Here is an 18,999-nt window from a genome sequence, read left to right as displayed (position 1 = left end):
ACTCTATATAGCACATTATAATCCATACTTTATAGGTGAGGAAAAAGACTTAGAGAAACCAAAGAATATTCCAGTCTCACAGCCAAGAAGAGGTACAGCTTTGTTTCAAACTAGGGTCAGTGACTCTCTGAAGACCCTTCTTTCCCTGTGAGAAAATTCTTCGCTGGGGGGTGAGGTAGAGCATGAAGAACTGGGTCCAACTTGCTCTTCACTGAATCCCCTGTCATCGACCCGTCTCTGGGGTTTCTATTAAACACTTAGGGAAAATCTACACCCTGACAGTCTCCATTAGCAGCCTGCTCTCACCTGCATTCTGACTTTATTTCCCTCTTTTTCTGCCTCCTTCCCCCTCCAAATTGTTTAAAAGTCTTAGAATTTCAGAGGTGCCCGGGTGGCGCAGTGGGTTAAGCGTCCGACTTTGGCTCAGGTCATGATCTCACAGTTCATGGGTTTAAGCCCTGTGTTGGGTTCTGTGCTAACAGTTCAGGGCCTGGAGCCTGCTTCAGAGTCTGTGTTTCCTTCTCTTTTTGCCCCTTCCCCCACTCGCACTCTGTCTCTCTCTCTCTCAAAAAAAATACATACATACATAAACATTAAAAAAAGAATTTTTTTTAAAGTCTTGGAATTTCAGCTACATGTTCCAAAGCTGTGAGCAGGCGCTTTATTCATCCATATACAAGGTGCTTTGCTCTACAGACACACTCTGGTTTCCAGATCTCCCCATCTTTCTTTGGAAAAGCCTGAATCAGCCTGTTGCTTAGAGTAAAAAGCTTTTTTTGGTAATATCATCTTTGCCCTCCTTGAAGTGAATGATTTAGGTATTCACAGACTTTCCTGCCCTTTCCTATCAATATATGACACATGGGAACAACGGCACAGCACAAATGTGGAGGTGGATAATGTGGAGCTTTCCTGGCAGGATTCAATAAAAGCATTACCATGTCCTTGAAGCATAAAAGCCTTGCTTTCCTGGACAAGGGAAGTTGTATACAGACGGTGGGATGAGTGGCCATTGATAGCCTTTGGGATCCTCATCGGCATAACATAAACCTATGTGAAAATAACAACCAACACAGAAAGGTTAATCTATTCTTTGAAGTTCAGAGGTGCAAGATGAGAGCAAAGTGACGACATTGGGAATTAGGTATTTGTTTCACATAATACTGAAATACTAGCTTTTATGTTCAGAATTTGCAAAAATTTAGAAATTAGGAAAAAGAAACACTTAGCACATTTCAGACACAAAAATTATCCAAATCAAAGTCACACCTGTATGGGAGTAGAATCATGAAACATACATCATTATTCTAATGTAAATTATTAGCAGATAAAATTAGTAAAATAAAGGTTTATTCAAAAAATTAACACCAGAAGGGCACCTGTTGGCTCCATCAGTTGAGCGTCCAACTCTTGATTTTGACTCAGGTCATGATCTCATAGTCCCAGGATCGAGTCCCACATCGGGCTCTGTGCTGAGCAGGGAGTCTACCTGGGATTCTGTCTCTCTCTCCCTCTGCCCCTCTCCCCCACTTGCTCACTCGCACGCTCTCTCTCAAGTTAAAAAATAGGGGCGCCTGGGTGGCTCAGTCGGTTAAGCATCCAACTTTGGCTCAGGTTATGACATCAGGGCTATGAGTATGAGCCCAGCGTCAGGCTCTGTGCTGACAGCTTAAGCCTGGAGCCTGCTTCAGATTCTGTGTCTCCTTCTCTCTCTGCCCCTTTCCCACTCATGCTCTGTCTCTCTCTCAAAAATAAATAAACATTATTTTTTTTTAATAAATCAATAAACATTTAGGGGCACCTGGGTGGCTCAGTTGGTTGAGAGTCTGACTTCTGCTCAGATCATGATCTCACAGTTTGTGAGTTCAAGCCCCATGTCGGGCTCTATGCTGACAGCTCAGAGCCTGGAACCTGCTTTAGATTCTGTGTCTCCCTCTCTCTGCCCCTTCCCCACTCATACTCTGTCTCTCAAAAATGAATCGATGGTAAAAAAAAAATAATAAAAAAATATTTAAAAAAATTAGTAAACCCTACATACAATGAAGATCCTGAAAAATTCAAAATGTAATATGATATTTTTCCAAAGGGAAAAGGCTATGAAATACTGTAGTCATTGAGTTGCTCGCATATTTTATGGAAAAATCTCCAGCTGTTCGGAAAGCATCTTCTGTCTGGAAGTTTGCTGAGAGGATAGTAAAAAGAGAGCTGTGAACCAGCACATGTCTCTCACACATGCCCTCACCCTCAAATCACCCCACCTGTTGTTTGAAAACTCTCTGGGCAAGTGTCATGACATAAATGATTCAGACTTTACCATTTTTAAAACACCAGAATAAGAGCAATAGATCAACAAAATCTTGTTACTTCAGAACTGAAAAACAGCAAGTTATAACAGACAGACTGTTGGGAACTGGTGTTATAGTCACCAACTGAACGTTCAAAGAACTCTCCCACCTACATTCTAAGGCTTCAAATTGCCAGGGTTTTGACCTTTATTTTTTTCAATTGGTACAAACTTTTCCTCATAGGCCCACTGGGCAGAAAAACAGTAAAGGGCAGAACTTAAAGTAAGTAGTAGAAATTACACATCTAGGGATGCGGACAGTTTTCCGGGTTTCCTCAGCTTTCTAGAACAAAGACGAGGCCAGCTGACACTCACACAGCTTCCTGGTCATATGTGAGCTACTATTCCTCACGTTCCTTCCTCGTGGAGACTCATGTGTGAAAGGGTGGCCCATCTGTGAACAAGCAAGCACTCTCCCACAGAGGCTCAGGAACTGTCCATGCTGCGGCGCCTGGTGGCTCAGTCTGGGTAAGCGTCTGACTCTCGGTTTTGGCTCACTCAGGTCATGGTCTCACGCGTCTGAACCTTGCATCAGGCTCCGTGCTGACAGTGCTTGGAATCCTCTCTCTCCCCGCGTCTTGCTGCCCCTCCCCACTTGTGTTCTCTCCCTCTCTCAGAATAAATAAACTTAAAAAGAAGAAGAAGGAGGAGGAGGAGGAGGAGGAGGAGGAGGAGGAGGAGGAGGAGGAGAAACTATTTGTGGTGACAACACGGACGGTTTGCATTCCGCCCTCTTTGAGTTCTCTGTAACTGTGTATGTTGACACATTACATATGGGTAGCTCCTCACAGAAACAGAGATTGTCTGCTTCTTTATCACCCCGGGATTGTGGCCTCAGCTATATCAGCTTCTTTGAGACTGAGGGCTGCCCACGGCCCTCACTTCAGCCTCCTGCACATGTCTAAGGAAAAGTGTCAAAGTTTCCTTTTCTCTCTATGAATACACTTAATCGTAATATAATTATAATCACATAGCAACAGAGTAAAAACTTTACTTTTCGTTGTCCATATTTGTGATCACTGATTTTTCTAAAATAGTTCCATCAAAGTTCATTCATTTATTCATTCAAGTATTTAAGTGCTGGGAATGTGCTAGGTTCCAGGGGAGGTGGGGAGTGAGGGTGTGAAAAAAACTAACATGTGTGCTCAAGTGAGAAGAGATTCCTGTTTAAGGAAAGCATCCATAAGAATGCCAGCAAGTCCAGTCAAACACTATGACCTTCTGATTTGTACAGTGCTCGAGGTATCTGGACAGCATGAAGTAGAGGCTCAAATGACCCCTATTTACACATGATGATGTCACAAAACACATCACAGAAAAGATGGGTTGTCTTTAAAACAATGGTGTGAGAAGCAGGTGGATGGTGGGAGCAGAGCAGAGCAGTGTGAGCCAGACCTAGAAAGGCATAAAAGGGCATGGCATGTCTGGGCAAGGGCAAGCGTTCCCGTGTGTGTGGCTGGACCTCAGGACGTGAATCGTGTCTAGGTGGGAACTCAATCTAAACCTTGGATGACTCCCAGATTTCTGGCCTATCCCTGTGGAGACAGTGATATCATTAACGAAGACAGAAAACATAAGATGCTTTCTTACATGGAATTGCCTTTTCCAAGATTTACCTCATTAGATGTACATGTACACACTCTTTATTCCTGCTGCTGAAGCCAATTCTGGTCAAGGCTATCCTGGCACTTTGCTCATATTCTTAGCATTTCCAGAATATGTCCCCCACAAGAGTATAAACTCTCCTCTGCCCCTTTCATTCCCTTAGATTCATACGTGTTGAGTTGTTCTCTTTTACGTTAACCAGGTCACCCATTTGTTACAACGCCACCAATAGGATGAATTTCATCATCAGAAAAAATAGTTTTAAATAAACAAACGATGTGCAATGGAAGAATATTTCTGTGGCTGTTTCAGTTAAACCTGAATAGTTATATAGAATACTTATTAAAAAATTAAAAGAACTTACCCAGTTGTTTTACACTCACTGCATATAGCCTCAAGCCCTCATCCAAGGACTCATTATTTTTTAAGAGCTTCTGTTGAATGTCTTTTCCTTCTAAATTGGGATTGTTGGTAGCATTGTAAACTAGAAGGGCCCAAATCACCAACCTAGAAAAACATTTCAGATGTAATTGTTGGAATTGTTGGTTGATTTTTTTGGGGGGGCGGGGGGTGTGTGTGGAATAACAGTATATTTGAATATAGTAGTAAGAGGGATGACCATGGAGTGTGGAGACTCAACAGGCCACGACACTCAAAAACTCCTATTACTGGATAAATTAGAATGTTAAAAATATCTACATATGAATAGATTATATTGATTATTGCATGTATAATTCTATTATATCATATCATATAACCTCATTTCTTTTGAGAAATGTTTTAAGTAATATTTATAGTGTACATGCAAGAAAGGGCCACACTTATGACTAATTCTACATTGTTTCTTTATAGCCAATAATAAAGCTTTTTAGAAAAATTAAATTCCAACAAATAGGACTAAAATGACCATTTGACTTTAAGATTATTAAGGGTATTACCATTTACAAATATGTTCCAATTTCTCCTGAACTGTAATAATGATTTTCCATCTTGATGAAGTGTTTGCCAAGTATGTTATATGGTGAAAAGTTATAAAATAAATACTTAAAATATACATGATGATTGGCCAGCATCCTGCAGAAGTCTACAGACTGTCTGACCTTGAACGTCTTTAAAAAGAAAATATTTCTAAGAGAAGCAGAGATGCATCCTAAAAGCCCCATAAAAACCTTTGGTTCTACATTTCAAAATAATGTAATTTCTGTTCAACTGTAATCATAGCCATAGTCAATAGCAGAAATCAAAACATGCCGAAGTCAAGGTGGTAGCAATGCTTTTGAAATAAGTATTCCCAGGAGAGAGGCATGGCATATCTAAGCTATAAAATTATGTGGGTATCAATAAAAATGAAATAAAGTACTGATATATTTGTGGTGCTAAAAAAAGAAAGATTCCTTGAAATTATGCTATTCAAGCTCAGGTGAAATTAAAGAAGAGTTCTATTTTTTTCCCCCTAAATATCTGCTCATCTCAAGGGCAAAGTGCTGAACTGTTCTCATAATTCAGTCTGAAAAGCTATTTATCTCTAAAATGATCTACTGCTTAGTGTTCATATATAAGTCATATTTCAGGATGAGCAAGACAAACAGATATAAATATAATGGTGAACTGTCATCACTTAATAATTTTTTAAATGGCCTATAAAAAAAGTATCTTATGATTAAATTATTGTTGGAAGATAAGCTTTGCCACTCTAGTTACTGACAGCTTAGAGTTGGGAACATGACCTTTTACTTCTGTTGAATATTGAGAACATAATGAACACAATGTATTGGGATGATACTGAATACCCAAATTCAGCAATTCAAGAATGACCATGCATTTTCACAGGCCTTATCTCTGTATTTTCCTCTCTCATCCTGAAAACTGAAACTGTTTCATGGTTCCACAAAGTTCCATCAGTTGTTACCATCAATCACCCTTTATTTGAATAAACCAGTCTCTGCGGCTTTGGTTTCCTGTCTGGGCGATAGAGGATGATAGCATTATCTGAGGTTATGGTCTGTGTTAAGTGTTACAATCAAATTGAAAGGAAAACTTTGGGGAAAAAAAGTGTGTGTAAAACTAGTAGATTGTGGTTTTGAGAAAACACTATGAGAGACTAAAAATTTATCAATGAGCATAAGAGAAGTAGAGAGTAGGAAAAAAAAGAGGCGAGAATGTCTGTAAGAATACATTGTAAATAACTTTAAAATGATTAAAAAATTTTTTCAAACAATAAGCTTTTAAACAGTTTCAAAAAATTTTGAAACAAAGATTCATACCAAATAAAAACTACACATGTGGACTTTCCCATATATACCGTCTTGGTTCCCTCTCCATATAAATTTCTGTGAAGCTACCCATTGGTTTGACAGACAACTGAAATTCCATGAATGTAAATGTCTTTCAAGGTACTGACGTATGCCAGTGATGGCAGACTTCAGTATCGCTGGGTAGTAGAAAAATCACAGAAGGTACACTAAAAAGGGCAATGCTGACTTCCTCCAGAGGATATACCATTGAGGACACCCGCAACTTTGGCTGCCCCGATTGTTAGACAAAGTGTCCAACAAAGGGATCCGTATCATGCATCCATTATTCCAAGCTCAATATGATCTAGCAGCACAGGTTGGAGAAAAAGTTATTTGGCCAAACAGAGAAGTCCAGCCACCATTCAAGAATATAGCATTAACATAATTTTTCTGTTCTTTAGATCATAAAGGAAAAGGAACTTTCTTTCCCTAATCGGATGTTTCAAGCCAATCTGTTGAAGATACACAGAAATGAAAAGTTTCAACTATAATTAAAAAAAACATTTGCTTTTTAAATATTAAACAGAAAACAAAAAAAAGTAAGAAGAAATTCTCTGGTTAACTTTCATATGAAATTCTATTTTTGTCTTCTTCTAGTAAGAATACGTCACCTTAAAAGAAGTATATTCCATCATTACTGTTGTAAATCTATAAAATCAGTTCAGTCAATTGAAACTGAGTAAGAATTACATGAACTTTTCCTTTTCAACTACTTTTTTTTTTCTTCTTTGGAGATGTAATAGACTACCTGACCACAACTAAATTTATTTCATTTAGGAGTTAAAGTTGTTTTTAATTATACCACCCTCTGAAGCTGGCCTGTGTATGCCAATGGATTCTGCAAGGTGGACAGATCTGTTAAATTACCTGCCTGCTGAAGTCATGGTCTTGATACTCATTTTAAAATGAAAACTTCTGAAAAGTAGCTATTACCCATATTATTAGATGCTACCATACATAAGCTTTAACTATCTTTTTTTCTTTGATGGTCTTTTTGAAATTTCAAATAAGATGTAATGGGTTATCATAAACTAGCTAGAAAAACTAAATATAAAAACTCAGACATTTTAAGTGTTCTACTTCTGAATTATTTTTCATCAGATGTACATTTCTATCCACTCTATTATTTGGTGGTTTTGACTACAAGAAAAAAAAAAAAAACAGTGTGTATTGGTGCTAAAGAAATAAAAGTGCTACTTGATTAAAATGTTTCTCTCCTATTTCATTATTCTCATTTCTCTACCAGACAGTCAAAACAGGTGAGAGTAAGGATGTTACACTTTCTGTTAAGAATTTGTCAGTGTTACCTTGGATCATTTCCAATGCTTCTCTTGACTTTAATCTTGTCCTCTCCAGTGCTCAGGTGAAAACTATAAATACAAATATGTACATTCATTATCAACCTCATCTGCCACATCATCAACAACAAAATTTGAGGAGGTGAAAGAAAGAAGCAAAATGAACATTCTAGGCCACTATTTCCAAATATGTGTCCTGAAAGTATAGTTCTTTCACATGTCTGAGAACAAATGGCTCCATGGTCAAGTAAGTTTGGCAGCCGTGTGCCAAGATTTTAAGATTCACAACACATGTTAGTATACTAAAGAATATGAGATGTTCAGATATCTAGAGATGCGTTCAGCTTAAGAATGTACTTCCGGGCTAATTCAACGTGATCCTTCTTCTGTGTTAACGACATTTGTCAGGTTCACAGAATACACATCTAGGTTTCATGAAACATACTTTTGAAAACTAAGAATAAAACTATGGAAACAAGGTGCAGAGGAGGATATGTGGATTATACTATTTCCTAGGTAGTTAAAGTATTTAAATATAATAGTAAAAGATATTTTTGAAAAGCTAGGTGCAGACTATAGATATCTCATCTAACAGAAAAACAGTCTCCAAATTGGGGTGCTACAGATGGTCCACTGGGGTGTGAGATGAAACTAACAGGACTTCTATGTATATGTGATTATCTTCTTTTAATTTATGGTATATTATAACATATACTGGCTAAGTAATGCACACACACAAATTTATTTGAAATCGCAAACATATTTTGGGAATACATACAAATTTTTTTTAAAGGTTGGGATCCATGATCAAAAAATTAAAACCAATTGCTACAGCCCTAAAGATTTTTGTGCACAGAAATCACAAAATATAGAGTTGTTTTAGAAAGATTATAAATATGGTGCATGTATGGTGTATGTGTGTACTTGTGCTGTGTATGTGGGGTATAACCAGAGAGAGAGAGCATAGCGTTAAATGAGACTTTTTATTTACTTAAATAAATAAGTAAATAAATTACTTTTTATTTCTTAAATAATTAATTCTGTCATTACCTGATATTGACCACATAAACAGTGTAGTTCCAATTTTGGAAGGTTAAATTGAGCTGAAAAATACAATGGGAAAGAGTGAGCTTTGATAATACTTTCTAAAAAAAAAAAAAAAATCTGAATCGAGTTTCTTCCCTCCCAAAAGATAAGCTGTTATTGGAATAAGGCCCTGGGAAAATCCCAGAGAGCCAGAGTGAAAGAAAGGTGAAGATAACAGTTACTGGATCATTATATGCCAAGAACTTTGCAAAGGTTATTTCTTCGATCTCACAACAACTAATGAGATAGGTATTATCTACTCCTTCACCCTTATTTATGAAGAAACTGAGCTTCATGGAGAGAAATAGCTTGCCCAATGTCCTCAACTAAGAGGTAGCAGATCCCAGACTGAAACCCAAGTCTGTCTGGAAACAGTATACTTTCCTCTCTAGCCTTTATTATAATGGGCTCCACTATAATGGTTCTTCAAATTAGCCCACAGACTGAACGCTACACAGTTGTAAGAGGGTACATAGGAGGATTAGCACAATAAACACCTTCGTATTCCTCATTCAACAAACACTGTAGCAATAACACATCTTTTTCTAGTAACTATCATCTCATAAGGATATTAGTAAGAATAATTACAAATTAACAATACAAACCTTTTAAAAAAACAAAATGAGTTCAATATTATTGGGAACTATGTTTATTATTGTGTGGCTATTTAACAGCCTCATGGGTCTGAGCATCAGACTTTTTAAAGAAGGAACAGATTCTTCTCAGTATAAGTAACAATTACATTGTCCAATACAATCACAAATGGGATTTCTTTACTGATATGAGATCTTCCTATTTGTGTATCACCTCCAGAGGGATTTTTAGGAAAGCCGCTCTCCATTTAGAAATGATACATATATCCTAGTGTTTGAATTTGTTACTGGCTTTAATATGCCAGTCCAAAAAGTCAACAGCAGCATTTGTCATTATTAGACAATTTCACTCCTCCCCTCAAGTTTGTAACAGAATTTTTAATTACATACTATTGTTTCCTGTGGTCAACTTGTTTTAAAGCATATTCAAAATAAGGCTTTTCTTATGATGGACTCTTCAAAATAAGACCGTTTTGTCATATCAGTTATTCTTTAGATAGATAGATAGATAGATAGATAGATAGATAGATAGACAGATGATAGATAGATGATAGATAGATGATTGACAGATAGACAGATAGATTAGACAGTCACCACTACCTCTCAACGTATTTAGCCTTGTTTTGCTACGAACAGCATATTTGCCAGGCTTCAGCATAAGAAAACCCATTTTTCTTCAAAATGTATACTCGAGTGACTTCAATCACAAAAACTGTGGACTGTAGTAGTGCTGTATATAAAAAGCAGTACAAAGTCCCACTGTATACTATAGATAGAAAATAAAATAGAAAAAATAGAAGCCTATGGAAAACAAAATTTTTGTTTTGGAGATGAAAATTAAAAAACGATAGGTGGTATCTATAAGGAAAATGAAATAAAATGCTGATTTTTTAAATTGGAAATTACCAAAATTTTCATTAATTGAATACTGATTAAATAAATTAGCATAACCTAAATTTCCCTCAAAAGAAGACTTAAGGGGTGCCTGGGTGGCTCAGTCTGTTGAGCCTCTGACTTCAGCTCAGGTCATGATCTCACGGTTTGTGAGTTCGAGCCCTGCATGGGGCTCTGTGCTGACAGCTCAGGGCCTGGAGCCTGCTTCGGATTTTGTGTCTCCCTCTCTCTCTGCTCCTCCCCTGCTCACACTCTGTCTCTCTCTCAAAAATAAAGATAGATTAAAAAAAAATAAAAACAAAAACAGAAGACTTAAATGACCAGACAGTCACATAATGGAATACTATGCACCTTTAAAAAAGAATAAAAAGAAAACTTAGATAAGGAAGGTCTCTGTGTACTTTGATGGAAACCTGGCAATTACAAAAATAAGTACAATGATATGTAAGATATGCTCTTAGTGAAAAACAGGAGGAAAAATACAAATCTATAGTCCTTTTAAGAAATGTTTATTTATTTTTAAGAAAGGGGGGGAGGGGCAGAGAGAGAGAGGGGAAACAGAGGATCCAAAGCAGGCTCTGCTGTGCTATCAGCACACAGACTGATAGAGGGCTCGAATTCATGAACTATGAGATCATGACCTGAGCCAAAGTCGGACACTTAACCAACTGAGCCACCCAGATACTCCAAGAATATATAGCCTTGTTTTCTTTTATATGCACAAAGAAATTCAGGGCGGGGGAACAAACAAGAAAAACTAACAATGACTTCTAAGCAGATGGGTTGGTCTCCAGGGAGATGAGCTACAAAGATGGTCAGAATACTTTCACGATATATTTTGTTATACTTTTTGGTTTATGAATCAAACATTCAAACAATTAAATAAAAAATACAGAATCTACTTTTTAAAGCTATGCTGAAAATGTAGGGATATAATAGCAAATAAAGATAGCTATCAAAATATATTTCTATTTGTGTGGTACTTTCCTTATTTAGACATTAATCATCTATGAGGCTTGTCCTTGATTCAAATGTCACTCCCTCACTATGCATGAGCATACACCTTACTTCTATGTCTATTCATAGTAAGTATAAGGAAGAGTGTCTGCGTTTCAGTATGATCTATGGACTCAATAACCCAGACAGTAGATTCCTTTGCAGGTTTCCAGAGGTTAAAGGTTTCAAATCACAAAAGAAATTATATAAGTTCACTTACCCATTCTGCCACCTTGTTCTGTACTTTAACCTCAGGGTGATGAAGGATGTTTTGAATCACTATGGAAATTCTAAAGATAATTCCATCTGTCCATTGGAAATAGGATTTAGCCGTTAATTACCTTTTATAGTCCTACAATTATCATTTTAAATATACAATCACACAATTTCACACAATGTAAAAGAAATGACTTCTGTTGGAGAAACAGGCTTCTAGTTACGGAATGAGTCACAGTAATAAAAGGTACAGTATAGAAAATACCATCAATAGTATTGTAATAGTGTTGTGTGTTGACAGATGGTAGCTACACTTTCAGTGAGCACAGCATCACACACAGACTTGTGGAATACCTGAAACTAACTAACATTGTGTGTCAACTACACTTCGATTAAGAAAAAACTAAAAAATAAAAAAAAAAAACCACTTTCTACACAGGTACAGAAAATTGAGATATTTTGACTTAATGCTCATTGACCTTTGCAACTGCTTAGCAAGAGTTATCAATTAGTTTATTCTGAGAAATAACCCATTTCTCCTACATTATCACCTATATATGTTTCTTTAATTCTATAGATTTTGGATATTTACTCTAATTTTTTCATGACTTTCTCATGTACAATTTGATCTCATGTAATAAGAAATTATCATTTTTTTTGGTACCTTATAAAGAATGACAGGGTTTGGGGGGTGAAAACTTAAGTGGGATGATGGGCAGAAGTTAGCTTGAAAAAGAACAGATACACACATATTTGTTGCCCTCTGCTCCTTATTCTCCACCCCCCCACAGCGTTTACTTCTAAGTCATTCACCAGATTTTTCATCAAAATTCCATAAATATAGTCGCTTGTATCAAAATAAAGGGGGGAGGGAAGAAAGAATATTTGCAGATAGAATTTTAACTGGACTAAGTTGCTTTAAAAAGAAAACTTTATGTGAGAAGAAGGTTCTGCTTTTTTCTTTTGGGGATCTTTAAAGTAGTCTGATGTATTTTTTTTTGTAAATGCAAATCAAAGTCACCACCCAAGGTTTGCTGACTCTCTCTAGATGTGTGTTATAGGATACCTTACTGTAAATAGCTAATGAGAAAAATATCATTTTAAAATATGTTAGGTTATATATAGAAACAAATTGATTCTCCATTACTTTTTCAATCATCTTTCTTCATGCTTATATTTTGGTAAGTCTTCAGGAAAGTATGCATAGAAAATGTAGAAAGTATATAATTTAAATACTGTTGGGGAATAGATTTAATGAAAAATTTGGAAAGTCAGTAGAAAATACATAAAACTCTGCCTCTGGAAATCCCCATATCTACCAAAATGCAAATTCCAGTCCCACTACCAAAGGAATGTTTTTCCAGTATGGGGTCAGAATCTCATACTAAAACTTTTACCGCTCCCAGAGGTAATAGTCTAAATACATGAAATTGGTACAAGTCCAAGGACAAGTGGGTTTAACTTATGCAGACTAGGTTATTTCAGCTTCTAAAACTCTTCAGGTATTTTAATGAAGTTGATTTTATGTTCCTCTAAAAATATTCTGAATTTAAAATACTTAGAGGAATATATTCAAAACAATGATAATAATTCAGATTAACAAAGCCCATTCAGACTGTATATCTCATCATATAAAATTATGGATATTCTGAAAGAAGAAATTCAAATTGCAGAGGTCCCAGAGTTATTCCAGGATCCTAAGGACAATTCTGGGAATGTTCACTTGTGCCAGCAGAGTAGCTGAAAAGCCACCACTAGATGGAGACGTAAAGCATGTGTTTAAGACCAGTATTCTTTCCCTCTCAGGAAAATATTGCAAAATACTAAAAATCATTATTTTTAATCACTGAGATTTCTGAAATGTTTTGGAAACATTTAGGATGTTTTTATTTAAATTTTAGATATCTGCTGCCTCATTTTTCAATTTGCTGTTATTTATAAAGGAGAAAGACCTCCAATATCAGAGATAATCTAAATGAATTTATAAATATAGTACTTTCCCTAGAGTTATATTGTTTACAGCAAATAAAATATGTGAACACAGAAAACAACCTAAAATCTTGTGTTACAGATTCTCCTGTGTTATAGATCACTTTCAAAGTCATTTCTTTTCAGAAGCCTTGGAACGAAGTATCCATATACTCAAGGGAGTCTACTTGTTAAACTTACTTAAAATTTCTGAATAACACAGTCAACAACTAAACATGAGAAATGTCCAGGAGTGGACTGTCAACACTAGATAAAATGTCCACCAAAGAACTGGTAAGAAGGGTTTTGGTTTGCAGCAAAATAATTGGCTTAAGCATTGCCATTGCAGAAAATACACAATTAAGACACACTAAGGCAGGCTTTCCCATGTCATTCTAGAGGTCAAGTGGTCCTCTATAGATGTAACAACTCTCACAGTGTCTCATTAGAAAAGCTTATTACAAATTCTCATATATTCCAGAGACTTCAAAAGCTGTATGTATTATCCTACTAATGGCATCCAAGCCAGAAGAATTCATGATAGACATTTCTTGGGGGGAAAAAAAAAGTATTTAAGAGTATATCCATTTTCCAATTAGATAACTCTTTCATCTATGCAGGACTTCAAAGCAGAAATCATTGCTTATCATTACAGGCATGGCATCAAAATGGTATTGCTGTCTATAGGTCTTTCTCCAATTAATCATTTTTTTGGTCCTTAACACTCTTTTCGGAGTTTCTTAAAAGATATAGAAACGAGACTACTTTATTCTATATTGAAGGGTGTGAACTATAGGTTTGAAAGGCAGATTTTAAAATATTTATTTGAAAAGACAGATGTTAAAATATAAACCAAATGTTATTTTAGAGTCAAAATGATGTCTTTGGACCAGTGATGAGGCAATTATAACACATAAGTAGCATTTATAAGAAGACTGGAGTCCTGCTCATCCTATACACACGATTTCTTTAGATAACAAGAATGTAAAGCTAGAATGATTGTCTGGTCCATACATACACCCAGAGAGTAAATTTATGTTAAGAAACTAGGAGCAGTGGTACAATGAATACTTGTAAGCTAGGTTTTTTTGAACAATAATAAGGACTAACAGAGTTAGTTCCTTGCTTGGGTTACTCATGTTGACCCCACAAAATTTAATATCCAGGGGCACTGGAGTGATGCTTCAAGCACAGAAAATAAGATTTGGTATGCAAATAATAACTGACTCAAGAGCTTTCCTTAAGAATGTAATGTAAAAGGTACAAAAAAATTATTTGTGGGAATACCTCGGTTATCCGTTACAGACTGAAATATCTGTTTATGAAAAGTAACTTAAAGATTTTCCTAGTATACAATCTGAGGTATCAGATAAAAGTCCTTTTGAAAATAACAAAAGGAACTTTACATAGGAACATTTCACAAAGTCTAGGAAAACGCATTTCATTGATACACCGAAGAAGTCTGTCTGTCAAACAATCTAGATCCCTGTCCACCCCCTACACCAGCATATCATCATTGGTAGGCTCAGCAAAACTCTTCGATAGTCTGGAGTTTAAAGGATTGGGTACGATAGATAGATGACAAATTTGATAGCTGTACCTATCTTTCTTACAGTCAACAAAATAGAATTCTCTAATATATCAGATCATGATAAGCCTGAGAATGTTTACTGTATCCATTTCCCGAGGAATAAGAGAAGTGTATCTGGAGTTGCTGACAGTATGTGAATGATTTAGACATGACCTTAAGTTCCATTTATTCACAAGGTGAACAAGTAATTCTCTTTCCAATTATTTCCAACTTGACTACGTCAAAGAAAAAATATTAATTAGATTACAGTCTGCCTCTAACACTTTGTTACTCTCCCTTTTTAAAAAGATAGTGAATGGGGCGCCTGGGTGGCGCAGTCGGTTAAGCGTCCGACTTCAGCCAGGTCACGATCTCGCGGTCCGTGAGTTCGAGCCCCGCGTCAGGCTCTGGGCTGATGGCTCGGAGCCTGGGGCCTGTTTCCGATTCTGTGTCTCCCTCTCTCTCTGCCCCTCCCCTGTTCATGCTCTGTCTCTCTCTGTCCCAAAAATAAATAAAAAACGTTGAAAAAAAAAAAAATTAAAAAGATAGTGAAGGCGTAGTGAAGGTATAAAGATACAAGAAAACAATAGGAGATGGAGAGAATTTAATAATATTTTCATTATATTCATTTTCATTTTTCATTTCTATTTTACAACAGTTTTACAACAGCAATATCAATTTTCCCAAATAAACACAAATGCTTACGTAAAAATGTGAGTCGATTTAGGAACAAAACCTATTAAATCAATAGTATAGGTGGCTAAATATATGGTAAAAATTGTTCAGATGGTACACAGATTGGAGGACGTGATTTTGAGAATACTTCTACCACATGATGACTTTTGAATATTTTTAAGTGCTAGGACTGCATTTTTTATCAAGAATCATCTAAATTAGGTTTTTCCCTCTAATGTAGTCAAGTCAAACCATTTTAACTGATTCTAACATTTGCTCGCTTTGTTGAAACCCCATTGAAGGTTATGACGCAGAGAGAGACGGCTGAACAAGGCTCTCTTCAAGAATGTCAGAAATGACATGACTGAGTGAATACAGCTCCACTCTACCAAGTCAAGGACTCTGAAGCATCATATAAACGTTCTTGGGCAGTAGAGGACGTGCCAGTCCTGGAGGGAGAATGCCACAGAGGCTCTTTGTATGTTCGTACAAAGAGCGAAATACTTAGTTAGAATTATAATATTCCCATCTACTGGCTGGAGTCCATGTGAAATATGCACTGGAAACTTCAGCTGTTGCTGCTTTTTCCTGGGGGTTGCTGGAATGTCTGCCCCATCATAAATCTCCTTGGTGTAACTACCAGAATAACCATAAACACTTCCCTGAATTGATGTCTTTATAACTGTAGTGAAATTTAGATCTATGTTTCATGTAAAATATTCCATACTTCCAATTTAAATGTCCTTACAGAGGAAGTTGGTATAACCCCCGAAGCCAAAGAAAAAATGAACTATGTGGGTTTCTTTTCTCTGGGTTTTTGTCCTTGGTGATATACTGCAGATGTTTTGGCCTCACAAGTGAAATGGTTGGGGTTGAGAAAATTCCTTTGTTTCTAATAGCTCATATTTGAGAATATTACTGTATTCAAGGCAATGCTGTGGTCACCTGATTGGAATTTCTCTTTTCCAGAAGAAACTTAAATCATTTACTCCGAATTACCAAAAGGCTATGTGGTCCATATAGGTAGCAGACTAAATAATAATTCAAGTTACCTGGCATTTTCCCTGCTCGTATCTTATATCCTATTAACTGCCATATTTGCAAATTACAAATAATATATATAGTGAAGTATATATGGAAAAAAAGTCAAGAAGTATTGGCACTTAACTGAAATTTTGTCAGCCAAAAATGGACTTAGTTGATACGCAATCACATTCTAACCATTATTCTTCAACAAATAAAAACAGCAACGTATTACCATATAAATTGATCTAAATGTCACCAATGCTTAAACATAAAAGTTGATTTCAGTGAGAAATTACATCACCAGCATTAGTTTTTTTGAAATTATAAAGTTCCTTAAAACACTGGTTTCGTGAAGAGAATAGTCTGACAAAATACCATGAATATTTTTTCAGATATTTCATATAAAGCAAATTAATTCCTTTTAATTAAGTGCCTTTCTCTTAGAGCTTCCTTTGAAAGCAATGTTAGCGAAAAGTGCATGAGAGTAGTACTGGAAATGTGGTCATTCCACTGGTCATTAGAAAAAGGAACTCCAGGGATTCAAGGGACATCGATTTATTTTACTAACCTTACAAATGTACAAATGTTCCCAATTATTCCACAAGCAGAAATTTTGTTTGACTCTTAGGTATCCCCACTCTTAGAATACAATTTGTTATCACATCAGACATACTACAAATATAAAAGGTAACGATTTCTTACCATTCCTTTGTTTATCGATTCTATTAGTAACAGGCATGTTAGTGGTGACAGTGGGTGGTGTAGTACTAGGAGAGTCTACAGTAGCTGGCAATAAAGATGAGAGAGATGTAATTTTGCAAGGAGCAATGACAGTTAATATGGATGAGCAATCTATAATTAATGCTTGAAAATATATAGAGGAGGAATAGGAACCATTTCTTGCTACTAACTACAACAGACTCTAGGGTTATAATGCGTAAAATGAAGCAATGCTTCCTATGGCACATTAAGAATCACTTCATATGGCCTTTGGTATTAGAATGCACAGGAGTCTGGAGTTGGCACAAAGGAACAGGAGAAAGAACATCGAGGTTCTAGACCCAGGTCTGCCATTAACAGGTTAATGACCACGTAGTGGTTTACTAATTCAATCTTTCTAGAACTCGATTTCCTAAGTTTGTATTAAAAAAAAAAAAACAAAGAAAAAAAGGTCGCAGAAGGCAGTCTGCACCTCACCTGTCAGCTTTCTAAACTAAGTTAGTCTTCCTGATATGCTGAGGCTAGAGAACTAAAGTCTCAGAAGAAAATGTATATCTCCTCGAGAAGATAAATGTAAACAAAACAAAGAGAATGAAATGTATAGACTATATGGAATATAAATGTATAGAATCAACCATTTACGGATCTCAGTAACTCTACTAAACATTGACAGATAAAATGAATTTCATAAGGACAAGCCTTACAGGGAGGCCATTTTCAAGGAATTATGTCATAGCTATGCTTTTTATACTATTAAAACTTCCAAGATTAAACCTTTATGTAGTGCTTTAATAGCTTTCTAAGAGACTCAAAGAGTTATATATGTAGTAAAATAATATCAGTTTATCTTAGAAGTATGCTTGTATTAGATGTACATTTGTATGTACAATGGCCATTTCTTATATATCTCAATTTACAATTACCTAAATTTAAAAACGTTTAAGTGATTATGACTACCTTCTGAAAGCTAAATTCTTTGACTCAAAATATACATCCTTAACTAAAATGATTTTCCATTTCAAAATAATAAATAATGCTTAAGAATTTATTTTTTAAAATAATGGACAATCAACTATATTTATCGTAGTGCAAAATACATCAATGAACATGAAAATGCTTTTTGGTCACTCAGGACACGAGGGGGAAAATGCTGGGCTTTCCTGCCCAGCATCAGAGACTCAGGAATCAGTTCGATAGACATCTCAGATTAAAAGAAAAAAATTTTAAACCCTTCAGATCTTGAACTAAGCACAATTAATGTTTCTTTCTATTTTATATAACTATTTTAAAACTATGCCGATTGTGGACACCGCATAATGACTTTATTTTTATAGGTCGTTCAAATGACTTTATTTTTCTAGGTTATTCATCAGTAATGATATCAAGAAATAATGTATCAGAAAAGAAGCAAAGATAATGCTGAATTACATCTACCCCTACACTAGAACCACAGAAGAGAGCTGAGGTTTTGATCCACTTCGAAGCCCTTCTATAACCCCTTCTATAATCGGAGAATCATTCTCCGATTCTCTTAATAAGAGATCCAGCTTTTTCAAAGGCACTGTCATGATTCTTAATGTGGTACATAGAACATGCTACGTCATAAAGAAATATTTAATAGAACAAATGGATGAAATGGGTCATGAGTAATTAGGAGGAGCAATGATAAAATTAAAGCAAAATATTTATATTATTATCTCAAAACTTACATGAC

General features: G+C 35.9%; 1 protein-coding gene across 5 annotated transcripts in view; it reads right to left on the bottom strand.

Moving 5' to 3' along the window:
• ADGRG6 (adhesion G protein-coupled receptor G6) overlaps positions 1 to 18,999 on the bottom strand; it is a 142,379-nt gene that overhangs the window by 41,877 nt on the left and 81,503 nt on the right. For 4 of the 5 annotated variants that reach the window (XM_058735479.1, XM_058735477.1, XM_058735481.1 and 1 more), the window contains exons 6-11: positions 17,268 to 17,351; positions 11,331 to 11,416; positions 8,592 to 8,644; positions 7,551 to 7,613; positions 4,314 to 4,456; positions 939 to 1,050 (exon numbers count right to left, since the gene is read on the bottom strand). In XM_058735479.1, the coding sequence (XP_058591462.1) occupies positions 939 to 1,050; positions 4,314 to 4,456; positions 7,551 to 7,613; positions 8,592 to 8,644; positions 11,331 to 11,416; positions 17,268 to 17,351 (541 nt within the window). The remainder of the gene's footprint in view (positions 1 to 938; positions 1,051 to 4,313; positions 4,457 to 7,550; positions 7,614 to 8,591; positions 8,645 to 11,330; positions 11,417 to 17,267; positions 17,352 to 18,999) is intronic. The other variant, XM_058735480.1, reaches the window with a different exon arrangement.

Source organism: Neofelis nebulosa, chromosome 6, assembly GCF_028018385.1.
Source record: "Neofelis nebulosa isolate mNeoNeb1 chromosome 6, mNeoNeb1.pri, whole genome shotgun sequence".
Lineage (NCBI taxonomy): Eukaryota > Metazoa > Chordata > Mammalia > Carnivora > Felidae > Neofelis > Neofelis nebulosa.
This window is presented reverse-complemented; position numbering and strand designations above follow the sequence as displayed.